The 18,914-nt window shown below is 38.9% G+C and overlaps 2 protein-coding genes across 2 annotated transcripts in view; one reads left to right on the top strand and one right to left on the bottom strand.

Annotated features, from left to right (window-relative positions):
- The window catches only part of LOC134741558 (cytoplasmic dynein 2 heavy chain 1), a 132,202-nt gene extending 119,659 nt beyond the window's left edge, over window positions 1-12,543 (bottom strand). The window contains exons 1-15 of the mRNA XM_063674384.1: window positions 12,418-12,543; window positions 11,973-12,109; window positions 9,429-9,593; window positions 9,220-9,319; window positions 8,803-8,932; window positions 8,232-8,365; window positions 6,636-6,880; window positions 5,600-5,699; window positions 5,377-5,516; window positions 5,004-5,225; window positions 4,681-4,824; window positions 2,578-2,796; window positions 1,987-2,172; window positions 1,086-1,214; window positions 153-298 (exon numbers count right to left, since the gene is read on the bottom strand). Coding sequence (XP_063530454.1) covers window positions 153-298; window positions 1,086-1,214; window positions 1,987-2,172; window positions 2,578-2,796; window positions 4,681-4,824; window positions 5,004-5,225; window positions 5,377-5,516; window positions 5,600-5,699; window positions 6,636-6,880; window positions 8,232-8,365; window positions 8,803-8,932; window positions 9,220-9,319; window positions 9,429-9,593; window positions 11,973-12,109; window positions 12,418-12,457 — 2,237 coding nt within the window. The 5' untranslated portion in view covers window positions 12,458-12,543. The remainder of the gene's footprint in view (window positions 1-152; window positions 299-1,085; window positions 1,215-1,986; window positions 2,173-2,577; window positions 2,797-4,680; window positions 4,825-5,003; window positions 5,226-5,376; window positions 5,517-5,599; window positions 5,700-6,635; window positions 6,881-8,231; window positions 8,366-8,802; window positions 8,933-9,219; window positions 9,320-9,428; window positions 9,594-11,972; window positions 12,110-12,417) is intronic.
- Window positions 12,544-12,875: 332 nt separating this feature from the next.
- On the top strand, window positions 12,876-18,850 carry LOC134741554 (succinate dehydrogenase assembly factor 2-B, mitochondrial-like). The gene is made up of 3 exons (XM_063674379.1): window positions 12,876-13,016; window positions 14,796-14,929; window positions 18,384-18,850. Exons 1-3 carry the CDS (start codon window positions 12,999-13,001, stop codon window positions 18,652-18,654), a joined length of 423 nt encoding a protein of 140 aa, XP_063530449.1. The 5' UTR covers window positions 12,876-12,998; the 3' UTR covers window positions 18,655-18,850.
- Window positions 18,851-18,914: the final 64 nt, after the last annotated feature.

Raw genomic sequence — 18,914 nt, 5'->3', positions numbered from 1 at the left:
TGGTCACCAGTACAATTTGACACTGAGTTAACGGTTTAACCGGTTAACGCCGAGTTGTGGGATGGTGCAAGTGGGCTTAACTGGCCATCGGCAGCCCATACGGCTTGGCAATATGGTTTACAAATGGTCAGTTTACAACGTCTGGTACTTACCGCAGAACCAAATCAACCTTGACCGGCGGGAAATGCTTGTGTAAAGACAGCAGCGTCTTTATGTACTGGCACTCGAGAGCTTTGTACAGCTGCCAGTCCCAGTGGGACCTCCATAGCTCTGTGTTCTTGTATCCGTTAACTTCAACCTAAAAAAGAAGTCTTTTATCCCATAAAACACGTATACTTTACACATTTCAAAATTAAGAAAGGTACGATCCAGGGCGGGTTGTTTTAGATTTAATTTTATAATATTGATATTATTGATTGATGAAATTGTAAAGAAAGGTACTAAATGCTAATATGTATTATTTGCCGTGCGTAACTTCCAGGGCACGATTTTATAAAGTACAGTAAGCATCAAATAAATCGTGACGGCTAAACTAGCCAAATTTATCGCAACACACTTTTACGTTTTGAACCCTTTACAGCGTTTGTGGTCAATGTCGGGATGTATGACAAATTCATTATACGCGATATAATCAGTTTCATCTTACTGATGAAATTAAGTCACAATAAGTTCTAATGAGTGCCGCAGCCAAACACAAAATTAAACGAAGAGTTGTATTTAGTAATATTAATATTTATGCTTGCGTGATCTTCATATTATTCATATTCAGTGTTACCCATGTACATTGCATTTATGATAACTTGGTATAAGGTTACATTCTCTTCAAAAAAAACTACCGGGCAATGTACAACACATAATATTTAAGGTTCCGTACCCAAAGTGTAAAAACGGGACCCTATTACTAAGACTCCGCTGTCCGTCTGTCTGTCTGTCACCAGGCTGTATCTCAAGAACCGTGATTGAAATTTTCACATATGATGTATTTCTGTTGCCGCTATAACAACAAATACTAAAAAGTACGAAACCCTCGGTGCGCGAGTCCGACTCGCACTTGGCCGGTTTTTATGATTATTAAATATTGTTACCGCCTCAATGATGTCTCTTATATATTTAATTTTCTTCTTCCACTCAGCTTGTTTTGCTAACAGCTCCGTGTCCATTAATGTTTCGACTATGCCCCGAATCGCAATGTGCTGGCTTGTCAAGTAAGTGTTCTGTAAATAGAAAATCCTTAATAAGCTTAGTAAAACATAAATAATATCGGAAGTATAATAGGGTATAAATTATTTCACACCATGCATTAAATAAAGCACCACATAGTTGTTAAAAAAACATAGATAGCAGTTATTTTTTAGGGTTCCGTACCTCAAAAGGAAAAAACAGAACCCTTATAGGATCACTGGTGCGTCTGTCTGTCTGTCCGTCTGTCATAACCTATTTTCTCCGAAACTATTGGACCAATTACGTTGAAATCTTTAAACACAATTTCTATTTAATCAATCGGATTGAAGTATAAAAAGTAGGTAAGTTGACCGTGACGTCATTGTGTGATGTTTCATATAAATTCCATATTAGCAAATCGTTTTGACAGTTCTAAAAAAGAATCTGATTTGACTAGTAGGAGAATACCCTATTCGAATAACAATGTGTGGAGTCTAATTTAAACTCACTCACTCGCTCTCACCACATTCACGACTGGCAGTGTCGTCATGTGATGTGGCAGATGTGTAAGGGAAACACAACTTGTTGTCGGTATGATGTTTATTATAATACTGTCTAATTAAGTGGTGTACATGTTTATATAGCAACGTAACGAACAGTGAGAGGGGAACATACTCCACACTACAGTCGTGAGTCATACTAACAATTAACTGTTAGTTAGTGCTTGAAAATGGAGACCTGGGCTCTGCGAAACATGTTGCGCTAGTGACTAAACTTGACTAGTGACTACGTGGGTTAAACCGTAAAATTAGCGTCATGGAGTACCTGCGACTCCAGCTGGAACACGGCGCTCTTCAGCTTGTCGGTGTAGTTGCGGAGCTGCTGCTCGTCGTTCCAGTAGACGGCGCGCTGGTCCTGGACGAGCGTGGACAGGTCGAGGGCGGCCTGCAGCATCAACGGCCGTGTCGACGGGATCATGCGCTCGCCAAGAGTGTTGTGAAATGATGCCACCTGGAATGATGTGACTGGTGTAAGTGGTGTAAGGTAGTAAGCGGCGGCGGGCGGCGCGGGCAGCCCCAGCGCCGCCAGTACGCGCGCCTCCAGCCTGGCCGGGGAGGCTGTCGGGAGGACACAGTACCTGCTGCAGGGCGCGCGCGTGCTGGAGGGCAGCCGCCGCGGCGTCCACGAGCGCGGCGGCGGGCGGCGCGGGCAGCCCCAGCGCCGCCAGGGCGCGCGCCTCCAGTCTGGCCGGGGAGGCTGTCGGGAGGACACAGTACCTGCTGCAGGGCGCGCGCGTGCTGGAGGGCAGCCGCCGCGGCGTCCACGAGCGCGGCGGCGGGCGGCGCGGGCAGCCCCAGCGCCGCCAGGGCGCGCGCCTCCAGCCTGGCCGGGGAGGCTGTCGGGAGGACACAGTACCTGCTGCAGGGCGCGCGCGTGCTGGAGGGCAGCCGCCGCGGCGTCCACGAGCGCGGCGGCGGGCGGCGCGGGCAGCCCCAGCGCCGCCAGTGCGCGCGCCTCCAGTCCCGCCCATACCAAGCGGGGGTTGTAGTTCACAACCATCATCTTGCTCTGGGGGGAGAACTCGACGACAGGCTTGTCTAAGGACAGCTGGAGCTTGCCGTTTTTAACTTGCGCCTAAAACAATTATTAATAGGGTAACATTTACCTGGTGTGCAAAAAATTTATGTTTTGGTCAGCAGAAAAATCAGTCGGTAAAAATCTAACCTAAACATTGCTCACAATGGTGGTCACCATAAAACCGCTTCGCACAGATAAAACCGAGCTTGAACTTACGCTGGCGGTAGGGTAATTCCAGGATAGATGCTCCACTTTGTGAAATAGCTTTATAACTAAATCATTAATCGTGTTATAGCAATGTGTCCTATACGTATGATAAATGGGCTTTTTTTAAAATAAATATTGAACACCTGATTCTCACAGATCCTGGTGTTATTGGGTTCTTTCATCTCAGAATCACTAGCATATTCAATCCTGATGATAAAAAATGTCCCATTTTTTTTTATGAAAATTGTACATTCCGCTACGTCACGCACATACAAGTGAAAAAAATTTACACACTAAAACGTGACGTAATGGAATGGACATTTTGGGACATCTTTTTTTAATGGAAAGATGGAGAATGCTGTTGATTCTGAGGTTTTCAATATTTAATTTAGAAAACGCCCAAATATGGTCCTCAACTATGGTCAACTATTATTTTACTGTACTTGTTTTTATATAAGTCGCACAGATTTTGTATAAATCGTGTTTTTGTTGACCTCTTAAAAATGGGATAGATGCATACCGTGACGGATAGATGACTCGTCGCGAAAATGGGTCAGAGGATAGATACCCTTTGAAATCAAACAAGCTAAATTAAAAGCTATCAGTATTTTACATTCATTAATTTGAAAACGTCGTCGTGTCGTCGTCGTGTTCCACATGTTCTGGTTATGTCGTTGACTCATTTTTCTCTCTTCTCCATTTTCTCAAAGGCTGCTTGCAAGCTTTCTTCAGACTAGGCGATGCTACGCGGTACAACACCCTATTTCCTCTTATATTTACGAGGTATTTCGCACCTCTGCTACATAACAATTCTTTGAAACATTTGAGGATAGATGCCCCTAGGGATGCTTTTGGGGGCGAAAACAAATGAATATTATTGTGACGCTATTCGAAGCCTAGCTGCAGAATGTTTTGGCACTCACTGACGAAACGCGTGCGTTCGCGCTCATGTTAACAGCGGTCCTGAGGCTTGCAGGGGGAGCGCTTGCTATTATGTAGACTGTGGTGGAGTTTTAATTCCACCGTCCCGTGTACTAGTAGTACTAGTAGAAATTAAAATAGAGGCATCCATCCCACTGGGGAATCTATCCTGGAATTACCCTATTTCCAGACCGATACGACATTCAAACCTTGAAGAAAAGAGCGTACTCCCATCTTGAAGGCCGGCAACGCACTTACAACCCCTCGGGTGTTGCGGGTGTCCATGGGCGGCGGTAATCAGGCGATTTGGCTACTCGTTTGCCTCCTTTAGGTACCATAAACAAGTCCGAGTCGGACTCGCGCACGAAGGGTTGCGTACCATTACGCAAAACAAAACACGTTTGTTGTAAGGGAGCTTCACTTAAATATTTATTTTATTCTGATTTTAGTATTTGTTATTATAGCGGCAACGGAAATACATCATCTGTGAAAATTTCAACTTTCTAGCTATCACGGTTCATGAGATACAGCCTGGTGACAGACAGACAGACGGACAGCGGAGTCTTAGTAATGGGTTCCCGTTTTTACCCTTTGGGTACGGAACCCTAAAAAACAATCAGATTTTTCTGCTGACCATTTAATTACTTCCCATATTAAAATATACAAATACGTCCATTTTGGTCACCTGAGAGTTAAGATTAATTACCTAATTAATCATTTTCTGATATATCTTTCCAAAAAAGTCACTATGATAATTTTAATGGATACCGCGAAGCTTACAGCTGCAACCAAATAACCATATTTAATATTTACCTGCAAATCTCTAGACCACTCCTCGTGTAACTGTGTGTACATCGCCTTAAGATCTTTTAACACTTGCATTGAAAGTTGTTGCAATTCAGCACTGTTTTCAAACTCTTTTAAATATTTTTCCGCGCACGTTTGTATATCCTTAACCTGGAAATTTAATATTAATTTGCCTGTACTGATTTCAGATGTAGTCTAGATTAGCAAGCGATTAAACTTATGCTAATTTAAGCCATTTCTTGTTACTTCTTAAGGATTTAGGGAAAACATAAATTGTCAAAACACCGCCGACTTTACTCATTTACAAATTAATATAAATATGTATATACTTTCGCTTCCATTTGCTTAGCCCATTGCACCTGCTGTACAATTGGGGACATTTCCGGCGGCTGGTACATTTTCACGTCCACCTCGTCCGAGTCCATCTGGGCTTGTATGGACTTGAGCATGGAGATTAGAGACGATATGAATATTTCCAGTTCACTGTTCAACGCTATCTTCACCAACGGTCTGTCTATTAGCGATTTGTAGCGCATGAACTCGTATAACATCTGAAACAAAATTACACTATTCAATCATTTCGGCGCATTTTTTTAACGACACAAACTTTTAAGCCCCTTATTTAGAAAACTTAACAAGCTCTTACAAAGTAAGTAACTCAATTTATATCCACATAATAACAATGCAATTTCTCCATCTTACCTGTTTAGTAGATGTGTTGTGTAGCCTTGGTCTTAGTTTTTCAGAGATATTTGCTTCGGCTGGTCGAAGGTTCATAGAAAACCGTGAGACTGCAGCATCCCAAGCATGAGTTGGTCCATTACACATCCATACATTTATGCCTAAAAAGCAGAAAAACTATAAACCATAACAAACAATAGAATTTTCAAATGTAGAGTTAAAAGGAGTAATATAGGAGCTGTACCTTGAAAGGGTTCAAACATTCTGTCCGTTTTTAAATCTGCACGTTCGTCGTTTGTAAGTAGCTTGATTAATTGGCTGTACGTTGACCTTATCTCATGAATCTGGAAGCGACAACACGAGTTACGGTATCGTATGTATGTATGGTTGTAGGTATCCTTATAATATTACGTAAACAATAGCGCCAAAATTGAGCCGATTTAGTTAAATGAATGGGCACCTCCCATTGAATTTTTTACGCATACTTGAAACTCTTAGGTATATAAACGCTCTATATTCCTGTACGGTTCGGAAAATTGGGCTCTGAAAACGGAGGAGAATTGACGCATTTGAGATGTGGAGTTGGCGCAAGATGTTGGGGATTCCTTGGACGGCGCGCCGCACTAATGCGTCAATCCTGACGGAATTACAAATCCAGTGCCGCTTATCAATCATTTGCCTCCAGCGGTATCCTTGACTACTTTGGCCACCTGGCCAGACGACGGGAGCCGGATAATTCTGGAATTTTGATGTGGACATTCACCGACCCGCTGGGTGGACATTGTAAAAAAGTCTACCAGGGGCGCCTATTATTAGGAAGGCGGAAAATCGTGCAGAATGGAGAGATTTGGTGCACAAAATAACGACCTCATGTGGTCGCGAACCTCAGTCATGAGGAAACGAGGAAGAAGAAGACTTGAAACAGTTAAAACATAATTAACTTTTACGACTTATGACTATGACATAGTACTTACACAGTTTTAGCGCAGTGAACACGAGTGTCCGTAGTAGTCGTAACGATACGGTACGTAGCGCAAGTGGTAGACTAAGGGTCGGTTGCACCAACTGTTTGTGATCGTTAAAGAGTTTGCTAAATTTCATTGTATGGAAAGTTTCATAGTAAACCGCCGCGGCGCGCCGGGTGACGGGTCAAGTGCGGATGGTGCAACTGGCACTTAGTACGCAGAGAGCTGAAGACGTGCAGAATACGCATTTGTGTTGCCTCGACCTTTAATGTTTCATAATGACATAAATTAATGCATTCAAATAAAATGGAATACCTGTTTTAGACGATCCTGAAAGTTCAAACAAAACGTGGGCACATAAGGTTTGCCAGTCCAGGCGTGAAGCGCGTAGTTCGGCCAGTAGGTCTCCGTGAGCGACTTGCAAGCGCCGGTCCACGTCTCCACCACGTGCACACTCTCTGAGATTAGTGTTAGGATCTCGTTGTCTTTAGGCTCTCCGTTTACTGTCCAAAGCTGTATGTTCGCGAATGCTTTTTCAATTATTTTACAAATCATATGCCCTAAAAGAAAATAAAAACTATTAACTTTCTTAAGTTAATTTCTTTGATTAGATGTTTTAAATTTATTCGTACATTTTTAAATTATATAATAATCATACAAAGGCGCCATTCATTTATAACGTAAGACGATTTAGTTGGGGGGAGGGGGGCAGGGGGGGTCGAACATGTCTTATTTTTTCTTACAAGGGGGTATGAGGGGGTTTTCATAGTTCTTACGTAAGATCACAAAGATGCGATTGTTATTAATTTCTATGAAATTATGACGTTTAAAATAATACTTCCACACTATACTATTAAACAGGGTGCAGTTAGCTTAGGCAGGCTCCAGTACCTTTGTAGGTACAAATAAACGTTCCAAAAATGGTTTTTTTAATGAACACTAAAAAAAACGTGTTTTTTTTCCTTTAGATTAAGTAATAAGGGGGAGGGGGTCGGCCTATTCTTGGCCAGAAGCCACACACCCCATTGGCAGAAGAGAAATAGCTAAATTGTGAAATGAACGGTCGCCTGCGGTATTTTCGGACCGATACGACCTTCAAACCTTCAAGAAAAGAACGTACCGTCATCTTAAAGGCCGGCAACGCACTTACAACCCCTCTGGTGTTGCGGGTGTCCATGGACGACGGTAATCGCTTACCAACAGGCGATTTGTCTGCTTGTTTGCCTCCCATATCATAAAAAAAGGTTTCCGGAAAGAAACCATCAGACGGAAGCCGTGATTTTAGTCGTCCTGTGCCCTCAGTGACAAAACGTCGAGAGCAATCTACAAGCAGTTCGACTGAACTGGATATTGCTGGAGATAATTATGCATAGCGCGAGCTTATGAAGGCCCCTGTACAGTCAGCATCAAATTCATATGGCAGGCCAATGTGGCTAAAAATATCGATCGGTACACATCCTTATTTCTATGGTAACAAAGGTGTGTTAGGAAATATTTGGCCATTTTAGCCGGCACTATCTATTTGACGCTGACAGTACCTTAGGGCTGCGTTTCCACCAGAGATGTGCGAGGATGCGTAGCGAGGGATGTGTTTGTTAAGAACCAATAGGGCTAAGCGAGGATAACAAATGAAGTGATTCTATTGAATACACATCCCTCGATACGCATCCTCGCACATCTGGTCGAAACGCAGTCTAAGGACAGGGGTTTTCAGTGTGGTACGCGAACCCTCAACGGTTCTCCAGTAATCATAAAGGCGTTTGCGACAAGTATCTGTAAACAAATTTTCTTAAACACAGAATGGCGTTTTTTTCGTCACGTGTTTTGCAGTGATATGGGAAATTGAATAATGGTACACGGGGTAAAAAGTTTCAGAAACCCTGCCTTACGACAACAACATATTGAACATACCTATTACATCAAAAATATGCGTCATCCTGTCCTGAGGGTAGGGCTTGACAGTGATTCTCCAAACATCATCCAACGCTCCTCCCACATTCTCCACAGCTTCCCTGATCTCCAACATAGGAAGTGATGGCATTGATCTGGCAATAGTATGACACAAGCATGTATTAACTTATTAAAGGGTTAATTTAGTAAAGCGCCTTAAATATACTTTTTTTAAGAAGTGGTTCTTATTGTAAAAATAAACATTATGTAAAATACTAGCGACCCGCCCCGGCTTCGCACAGGTGCAATGCTGATGTATTATACATATAAATGATATAAATAAACCTTCCTCTTGAATCACTCTATCTATTAAATGAAACCGCATCAAAATCCGTTGCGTAGTTTAAAAGATCTAAGCATGCATAGGGAAAGACATACATCCAGACAGCAGGAAGCGACTTTGTTTTATACTATGTAGTGTAGTGATGTCTTTGTCAAAGAAAAGGAGTATTAGTAAAAAGAGTGGCGTGTACTCACTAGCAAAGCATCAAATTCGAACATAACTAGCATAAAATAATGAGCAAAATATTACTGAATTTCTTCACTAATATCTTCAAACAATTCGCAAAAGGATGAGGCCGACTCCTTCTCCTTTTTATGTGCGTCCTTCTTCTGAGCCAGAGTCTTCCAGTAGTCAATTTCATCTTCCACTGATTGTATGACTGTAATTTAAAAACATTGTGAGATTCACATGATTATGCTGGATGATCATGATCGTAATATTTTTTTTAACACAATGCATTATTGTTAAAGAAATAAATAAAATGAATGAAAATGATATAAAGTCAACCAATGGCCAGTCCAATGGGCCTTACAAGCAACAGCCTGGAAGGGTCCAAACGGTAAAAGAAAAAGAAGATGGCCTTTGGCTCGCTAGGCATGACATAACTAGATCTACAGCCTTAGACCTTAAGGTCTATGGATAGGCAGTGCTGCTTTTAGTACGTACCAATAATATCTTGATCCTTTTTTCCATACGTAAGAATCTTTAAAATAGACTGAAGGTCTGTTAAGTTCTTATGTAGTTTACTTGAATACAAATCATTAGTCTGAAAAAAAAATAGATTCGATTAATTTCCTGCTGAAGTCAGCTTATTAAACTTAATTAGTCCCAATTTCAATTTAAATACTTAATATTTAATACATCTTTGGTCTTACAGTAGACAACAATGGCGAGTAGACTTGCTTCAAAATCAGATACAAAGATGCTGCAGCATTATTTGTCAAAGTTATAATATTTATAGTGTTTATTGCATCTTCTTTAGTTAGCTCTTCTGGAGCTGTTTTATAAAATACCACAGACTTGGTTTTATCATCCTCCACCTGGAATAATCATATAATTGATATAGAGTAAACCCACCACCCTCAACCACCCACACCCACCAACCTACCATCCAAATCACCAACTAAGTAATAAAACGACATCATACAACTAGCTGGAAAGAACTGGATGGAAAAAAGCAAAAAACAGAGAGAGATGGAAGAGTAACGAGGAGGCTTCTACCCAGCAGGGATCAGTGCAATCCAAAGTGCAACCAACATAACATAAAATAAAATTAAGCAACAGTTTGAATACACTTCTAAATAGTTAATATTAAAAATGTAAAGCACTGAGTAAATAAAGCTATAATAATAAAAAAACCCACAACGTCAAAAACGCATCTTAAGTGGGATAGTGTTTTAACTATTAACAGCCTAGTTGGTAGTGACTATGAAGAAGGAGGTCCCGGGTTCAAATCCTGGTAAGGGCATTTATTTGTGTGCATCACAGATATTTGCTTCTGAGTTATGGATGTCTTCTATGTGTATAAGGATTTATCTATTATCTATCTACGTATGCTCCTGCCCCTCCCCTTGGCCATCGGCCATATAAAGTGCCCATCAGCGGGTGACACCCTTGTTGTCATCCAGTGCCCATAACCCAAGCCTTAATCTAATTGAGCTTACTGTGGGGGTAGGTCGATTTGTGTAAGATTGTCACATAATATTTAACATTTAACTGTAAAAAATTTATGAAAACAGTTGTAGGCATGGCATATTAAGCGGGTTTTACTGGAAATAATAACTATTGTGCTAGCACTAACAAAATTAACCTTCTATCTTGTGGAACATACTGTGAATGAAACATTTCTACTACAGGAAGTATATATACAGATTTTTAATATATAGTGTTGGCAACACCAAGACTACCCTACACCGCATAGGGTATAAAAACTGTTGCAAATCGTTGCTCGGGACATTTTGCCTTTGGCCACCGTGTTTGTGTGAGCTATATTGATATCGTTCCATGCTGTTATTTTATATTTTTTTATGCAATATAAAATGTGTGATTTGTTCCTTTATTCATGTGAAATGTATTAGAGTTTAATAAAATAATTGTGATTCATTATTCCTTAAAATTATCAAAGAGGATATAATAGGATAGAGTGGTACTGTCGCAGTAAATTTTGTAACCACAGTAAATTCACTGCCATCTATCTACACACTTTAAAACTAAAAATTAAGATTTATACAAATACGATGAATAAATGATTTTTTTATTTGCATTAATTATTTTTATATGATTTTGACCCATGTTCTTTCACTGATATGCGTTAAAACTGTTAAATAACAAACGAAACTGTCAACGCCATCTATTCGAGAGTAGGCCAAAGGTAGTGGCGCCATCTGATCGAGAATCAAATTTTCTTAAATTTTCGTGGCACTTTATTTCCTTAGACTGTCTCATCTATTATGGAGTTATATCTATCTTTGATATAGTATAGATTTAAAAGACTGGAATATTTATGGCCTTTGGGTATACCACCAGAAAATCATGCACCCATTTAAAAAACAACTATTTTCATGAAAGTTCCAATAAGTGTTTCATTAGTTTCATACTATTCAGAAACAGAACCCTGGGACACATTTTGTACAAGTCCTGTTAATACCTGTAATTGCTCTGTTTCTCTTTCTAACAAATATGGCTGGTAGAAAGAGATGCTAATATAGATTACAAGTTGTAGGATTTTTTTTGGGGGGTCTGGGGACAGGAGTTATATTGAGACTTACTTATAGTTATGAGTACTTATCTTATCTTATAGTTTCGGGGGCCCTTACGGATACACTTCGACCCATAGGGATCTTTTGTGCAGTTACCCCCTAGGAAAGATCCGTCCGCTACTCAAGAGCCTTCCCCACCATCTCCATATGCCGGATGATGGACCTTATGGGTAGCTTTTTGAATTCCTTTGGTACCAGGTAGCTTGTTCCAAAGTCCTTCATTCTTTGTCTGGCGAGGGGGTGACATTCACACATAAGGTGTTCTATTGTCTCTTCCTCTTCGCCACACATACGACAATCGGTGTTGTCAGCGTGCCCCATCTTGGCCAGGATTCCCTTGACCCCGTAATGGCCAGTAAACACCCCCGTTATTATTTGGAGTTGCCGTTTGCTAAGTTTCCAAAGCTTTTTGCTCCAACCAGAGTCTACCCCTTGTATAAAGAGCTTTGAGTGCTTTTGACCCGTCAGACTGTCCCATTCTTCCTGGTGTTTGGTCTTAGTAAGGTCTTTGATTATTTAGTATTAGTTATGGAATAAAAAGGCTTTTTATTTTATTTTTATTTTATTTATTTATTAAGGTCTTTGATAGCCGTTGTGATGGTTCCCTGTGAGAGCCCCACGAATGGTTCCGGATCTATACCTTAAGTTATGAGTACTTACTTTTGTCTGAAGCAAAATTGAATTTCCTTTTGTTATGCTGCCTTGAAGTAATAATATTTGTGGGTTATGTATGAAGTTATCCAGCTCCTCTTCAGAATGACTATCCAAATGTAATCCATGTCTATTATAACATTGCTCTAAAATGTTTTTAAATTATTTATTTAAGAGGGTTGTTAGTGGATTATGGAAAGTGTGTATCAATAATAGTTTCAGAACAAACAGATCAATAACTAAAAGAAACGCGTCAGGTATCCAAGGAAGTGAAAGTCATGTTAAACAAGTTAACACTTATTCGGGTGAAAAATAAATGATTGTTAATTACACTTAGTGGGTGACTTTAATTATAGAAATAATCTTTGCTGTATAAAAAGGTATTGTTTAAACAACGTACAAAACATAAAACACGGATACAAGTTTTTAAAACAAATCCGTTCCAGTTACTTACCGATGGTAAGAGTTACAAATCGTTTTATCTCTGCCATCATTTCAGAAGTAGGTTTTTGCTCGCATATATAATTTAGATCATGATCTAGTATCTATTCTAGTATATAGTAGTAGTATGCAGTAAACACATCTCTAATCAACTTTTACATGTTTTAGAAACTAAAAACTTCGGAACTCAGAAGACAGACACCAAACACCATTACCGCATTACCGCCGACTTTGATGACATTTCGTCGCTATAGCAACCGACTGTTTAAGATAATGATAAAAACGCTGAAAATTTAGGAATCCAAACTGGTATTAGGTTGGTATTACACTTAACCAATACCTTGGTCCCATGTGCATTGCGTCTCACTCTATCACTAAGTAAAATGTGAGATGCAAATACACATTGGACATAGAAATTGGAAAGGTGGAATACCACCCTTACTGCCCTTACTTGTCACATGGTTATGTCATTTGTCACTGTCAACAGTTTCAACTTAAAGCGTATAAATAATCTAGAAAATAACATAATAACATACAGAAAAAGTGCTAAATTTTATATTAAATTGTATTACAAGAGATTATACAACGTAAAATATGAATAAGCTTCGATCGGTACGTATATATAATAGGCTAATCAGTGTTCTGTAGCATAATTTACATTATTACGCCTTTTAACAAAAAATAATAGCTCTTTACTTAAATATGCAATTTTTTTGTTTTATTCTGTTTCAATCTATTGTATATAGTTCGCTTTGTAGCTGGCCGCAAACGGCTTATCCTTTGTACCCCAGTGGGTACCCCTTCATGGGTATGTGCAAGAGGGTTCACAACCATTCAAATACAAAAAATACAAATACAAATTATTTATTTGCCAGAATAACTGTACACTGTTAGAATAGATAGAATACATTAACGTCACATGATGGATGGTTAGGAGAAGGTATAAAAAGGAATGGACGCATGCATGGCAAGCCGCAGTGCTGATTTTCGGTAGGAACCTAAATTATATTATAACAACCTTTCGTATGCTAGACAACTTCATGTTGAATATATATGGAGCAGATCTGGTCCTATGCATACCAAAGGTTAAGACAACACAAAAAAATTAAAAAATTAATGAGAACACAAAAAAAAAAAACAACAAACAAATAACAATAAAACGAGTAGAAGATAACAATTTACTGCCATCACTAAGTTTAAACAGGTTTAATGTGTAGATTTCGCCTAGTGTGTGAAGATGAAGGAAGTAAGTAAGTTATTTAGAAAAATAAAAAGGTATAGTTTCTGCCCTTAGGTATTCAGTTGAGCCTTGAAAAACGTCATTCGACATTTTGACTAATAAGAGACTTGTTAGGTACATTACAACCAGCTGCTACCTCTGCCAGGGGGTGTAACTTCGCAGTTTAGGTACATTTGGCCGGCGCGCCTCCCGGGCAGGCGTAAGGCAATGGGCTGTCACTCGACATGCGCAAAATTTAAAATACATATAATGCCTTCGAAACCTAAATGTATAGATATTGTTCTGTTTACGGATGTCTGAATAAACGGAAGAACAAGGAAGCAGAAATATCATTTTTTTAAATTCCGGACTATATTGACCGACATATTTTCAAAGGAATAAGTACTTCTGTGGCATACCTACTTCCGTGAGAATCAGACATACTATCTCCGGATAAAAAAAAATATGTTTACAGAATCAACGTTTGTAATTCCTACATATTTATCATAAAAATAATAAATCAGTAGGTATAGGTACAAAAACTTGTCAAGTGACAACCCCGTGCCGGCACTCGCAGCTCGGTCATAAAACTGCGGCGCGCAAAGAAGATTCACGGTTTGTGCGCGGTTATAAGTTTCAATTTTGCTTGCAGGCGGCGAGTATAGGTATAATTTTATACCTAAATCTGACTTTTGTGAAGGAGTTAATTTTCTGTACGGTAGTACTATTAGTTATTCTGTGCCTCTGCTAAGCTAAAGATAACCTTATTAGACCTTTTTATATGACCTTCTGAGCAGAATGTTTCAATGTTGAGCACAAATAGTACCATAATTCTTTAATATCACAAACCAATAAAGTTTCCACCAAATATTAATCCATATACATTTAGAAAATACAGAATAACAACTATACAAAATAAACATTTGTCAACATTATGATGGAAATAAATAATATTCTACAATTATAGCAACAATTAAAATATTCAAAATAATATTAACTATTCAAAGAACTGCATACCTCATACTTAAAATTACCTAATGGAATTTTAAACATATCAATGTGCGGAAAACATTATTATTAGACATGCACACTTTACTAGGTATTGAAATAATTTGGTTTATACTTTATTTGCGTAAATGTAAAAAAGTTCTACAATTTGTCTTTATTTTTAGACTGTGAATGCTGTCAGGAGGATGCCATGTCTCGCAATGTCGAGTGATGCAGGGAAGACCATGGACACAACTTATATGGAAATTCCTGTTTATGATGTAAACAGGCCACAGACTCTTGAAAAGCGTAAGGCAAGGTAAGTGTTATACATTCATCACACTTGCTTGTGAAGATGAAAAAAAAATTGTATAAAATTATTATATAAAAACAGAAGAACTTTGTGATTACCAGTTTTTAATATCTGCATATAATCTGCTGTTACCTACCTACTACCAACTTTCAATAGAACCAACTTGAAGCGTAGGTATTAGGAAAAGCGTATTTTACGCTGTTAAACCTTAGGTACACACATCTAGAAACTTGTTATCACTGTTATCAGTTAGGTAAATTTAATTGGAACCCCTGCAAATTAAAATCGTTACATGTAAAAACCTTCACATGTCATGATGAGTGAGTAATATTTAATATCACTTGTTTATTACATTTCGTAATGTTCTATGACTAATTAATAGAATATTTATAATATATTGTTCCCATATACTGTGAACTATATATATATTTACCTACTCTAGTAGCTCTGGCTACCTATATATTTTTAAACTTTATGTAATTCGACATTAAGAGACCTTATACATCTCTAAGTAATTGTAATACGTTAGTTTGAATTGGTAGTTGCAGTTAGGCTTATATGGCCATACCATCAGAGGCTACTTTCCTGCAGCTTATCCGCTACGTCATAGATTCCGAGGCTGCCACGGATGTGTTCATTACGTATGCGATCTAGTTGTGTAACGCCACACGTCATCTTAATGTCCGTGACGTGAAGCTGCTGGACATGTCTTCCGAGGACAGGCCAGCTAGGTCTCGCTATCATATAGTAGGACTCGGCGGATGATGCTCTTGTACACACGGCCCTTTAGCTTCACCGGTATCCTGGGGTCGCAGAGGACACCGGTTACTTCTCGCCATTTTGCCCTAGCAGCGCTTATTCGGGCTTAGACGTCGTGATCGATTTCACCAGATTCATGCATCACGGTCCCAATATCCCGGTATTTGAATTTATTCGTTTTCACGACAAATTCGTCTCTTACCTTTATGGGGTCGGGGTCCGTGCCGCCACATGCCATGTACTCTGTCTTCGCAACATTTAGTTTCAGACCGCTGTTCTCTAGCGCACCCTTCCATTGGTTCACTTTAAAAATATTTGTATACATCAATCCCTTCTGTGTATACAGAGCTTCCTCCTTTTTGAAAGTTGATATAAGTATAATTACAGGATTAAACGAACTTACCTGAAGTGAAGTTCTATCCTGATTATATGAAGTACTTAGTCCGTGGTAAATTATTGTAGTTGTCCCAGTTCTGCCTTAGAACGTCGCGAATTTTATAGCTATTTCTGAAAAAGAAAACCTCCGCCGCTGGCAACACCCTAAGCTGGACTATACCTATACATAAAGGCGATCAACTGACAGCTCATTCATCAACATCGGTTAAATAGTATACACACAACATACCTAAATATATCCACATATACTGCTAAAATCATAACTCTCCCGTGCTTTAAAGTCGAGTAGAACTCGTCCTCTGCTGCCAAAGGAATAGTTTGTGTTTCAGTGGAAATCGCTATACGAAATTAAATGTTGATTGTAGATGGCCAATTATAATCACACCAGCTGGAAAACCGATTTGTGTTCAAAATCTGTGTTGTTAGTTTAGCAATGACACCGTTCAAGGTCTCTTAGGTCTCTATAATAATTTATCGCGGACGTTTACGTCTTGTCACGTGTCACGTTTTCACTATCAGGATAAAGGGGACCCCCTCGATAAAAAGAGTTAACATAACGAGTTTTTTATACTCGGAGAAGCTCATGATCCATGTGCACAGTGTTACCAGCCCGTATCCCCAGTTTCGGACGATGTATAATCTAAAAAGGGACGGTTTTTATCACAATGGGACGAAAACAAAGTTGGAACATTTTTATCATAATTTGTGTACCTGTGCAATCAATGCAAATAGTCAAAACTATCAATGTTAGTGCGTTGTTAGCACATCAGGCTTCTTTAAAACAGGCTAATTATCGATGTATAGACGAATACATAGGCAAATGTTTACCGTCGATGGACGGTACTTCGGTAAAGACTTTCAAAATCTTTTATAAAGCATAAGGACCCTTCTCTTACATTTAAAAAAGTGACATTTGATGAAGTGGAACTTTTTTGAATTGCGATCCTCACAGAACCGAACTGCTATCAGAAAAGTGGGTTAGGTTAGGTTAGAACTGTGAGTCTGTGACCCTTACAAATACGAGATGCTATCAGAATATTGGGTTAGGTTAGGTTAGAACTGTGACCCTTACAGAAACGAAATGCTACTAGAAAAGTGGGTGGTTTTACCTCCTTTTAGTTAGGCAGACGGTGCTGTCTTTTTCATTTCATTGGGCATCCCCCATTGAAGTCGGTTTTTTTTCTTAAAAAATATTCTAGACTTAAAAACGAGATACAGTTTCACGTAGCCCCAGCCGCTAACTCCACCGTCACTCCCCGCGACCATCAGTAGGGTAGGTACAAGACACGATCAAGCAGAATGCTGGTGCGCAGCTCTATATCTAATGCAAAATTAGTGATAATGTAATCAGTGGTCTTACTTTGATTGATCATTATCAATATTAACAATGACAAATTGTTTCATTAAAACTTACAATAGAATAGGAAGACGATTCTTCGATTTTTATTACGTATGTGGAGAGGCTAAAATAACATAAGTACTTTTTGCGTCTTCTTAGAATGATCTAGAACCTTCCATAGTTATCTCGGTATGCACATCTAATAATAAGTTAATAAGGAAATGTTACATAAATAAATACGACAATATTTAGAGAAAGGTATATCATATTTCCTTGTCATTATCGTTTCCTCGCCTACTTGGAGACCGGTATCAAATGTAGCGCACAATATGCGCTATATCCACGAGCAAAGATAGATATAACTCCGTAATACATGGATTGGATACAATCTAGGGAAAAAACGTGCCTCGAAAATCACGAAAATTTGATTCTCGATCAAATGGCGCCACTACCTTTGGCTTACTCTCGTATAGAGAGCGTTGACGGTTTCGTTTGTTATTTATAATTTTAACGCATATCAGTGAAAGAACATGGGTCAAAATCATATCAAAATAATTAATGCAAATAAATCATTTATCCATATTTAAATACATTTTAACGTATTTTTATAAATCTTCATTTTTAGTTTTAAAGTATGTCTATAGATGGCAGTGAATTTACAGTGGTTACAAAATTTACTATGACAGTACCGCTCTATCTTATTATATCCTCTTTGCCACGAGCCAATGCGCTGTACGCAGCGTACGCTAGGCACGTACGGTACACTTAATTAGTGGTGGTTTCATTTTATATAATATAAACCGGCTAAGATATATTATGGTTGCTCATTTACAAAAGCGCGTCCAACATCTCGTCTTTGCATATTAAACTATCATCATTAAATACTGAAATTAAAAAGGTAAAACCACAAGAGAATGATAAGATATATAGATGTGTTATTGTACCTGTACTATTTGATGATTACAGGCTCCACTACCAATCGCGTAAACGAGGGATGCTTGAGAACGACCTGCTGCTTAGCACCTTCGCTAAGAAATACCTCGACGGGTTCAACGAGGATCAGACGCTCATGTACGACCGGCTCATCAACTCGCCCAGCAACGACTGGGACATCTTCTACTGGATTGTGGAGAAAAGACCTACCCCTCAGGAGTTCAACAATGAAATCATGGACCTTCTAAAGAAACACGCTAGGAATGAAGAGAAAGTCGCTCTTCGCCAACCAAATCTGCATTAGAAACGAATTAGAAATAATTTTGCTGAAATTATAGCTTTTAGTACCTATTAGTTTAGATACTAGATTTTTTATTTATTTTCAAAATAGTTACCACAGGTAATGTATTATGATTAATTAATGAGTTCAAGTTGCAAAGTAGTGTATAATTTATTTAAAAATTATACTTGGTCAAACCAAATTGTCAGTAAATAAGAACAAAAAAAAACTATACTCATCCTTTTCTTTTGGGTGCTAGTACTAGTGTAAGACAAAGATAGTAT

Source organism: Cydia strobilella, chromosome 5 (genome assembly GCF_947568885.1).
Source record: "Cydia strobilella chromosome 5, ilCydStro3.1, whole genome shotgun sequence".
Classification (NCBI taxonomy): Eukaryota; Metazoa; Arthropoda; class Insecta; order Lepidoptera; family Tortricidae; genus Cydia; species Cydia strobilella.
The sequence above is the reverse complement of the archived record's forward strand: the minus strand, read 5'-3'. Positions and strand labels throughout refer to the sequence as shown.

Coding starts and splice junctions, on each gene's coding strand:
- LOC134741554 (XM_063674379.1), top strand. Junction 14,930..18,383: donor CTTGAAAAGCGTAAGGCAAG/GTAAGTGTTATA, acceptor TGATGATTACAG/GCTCCACTACCAATCGCGTA.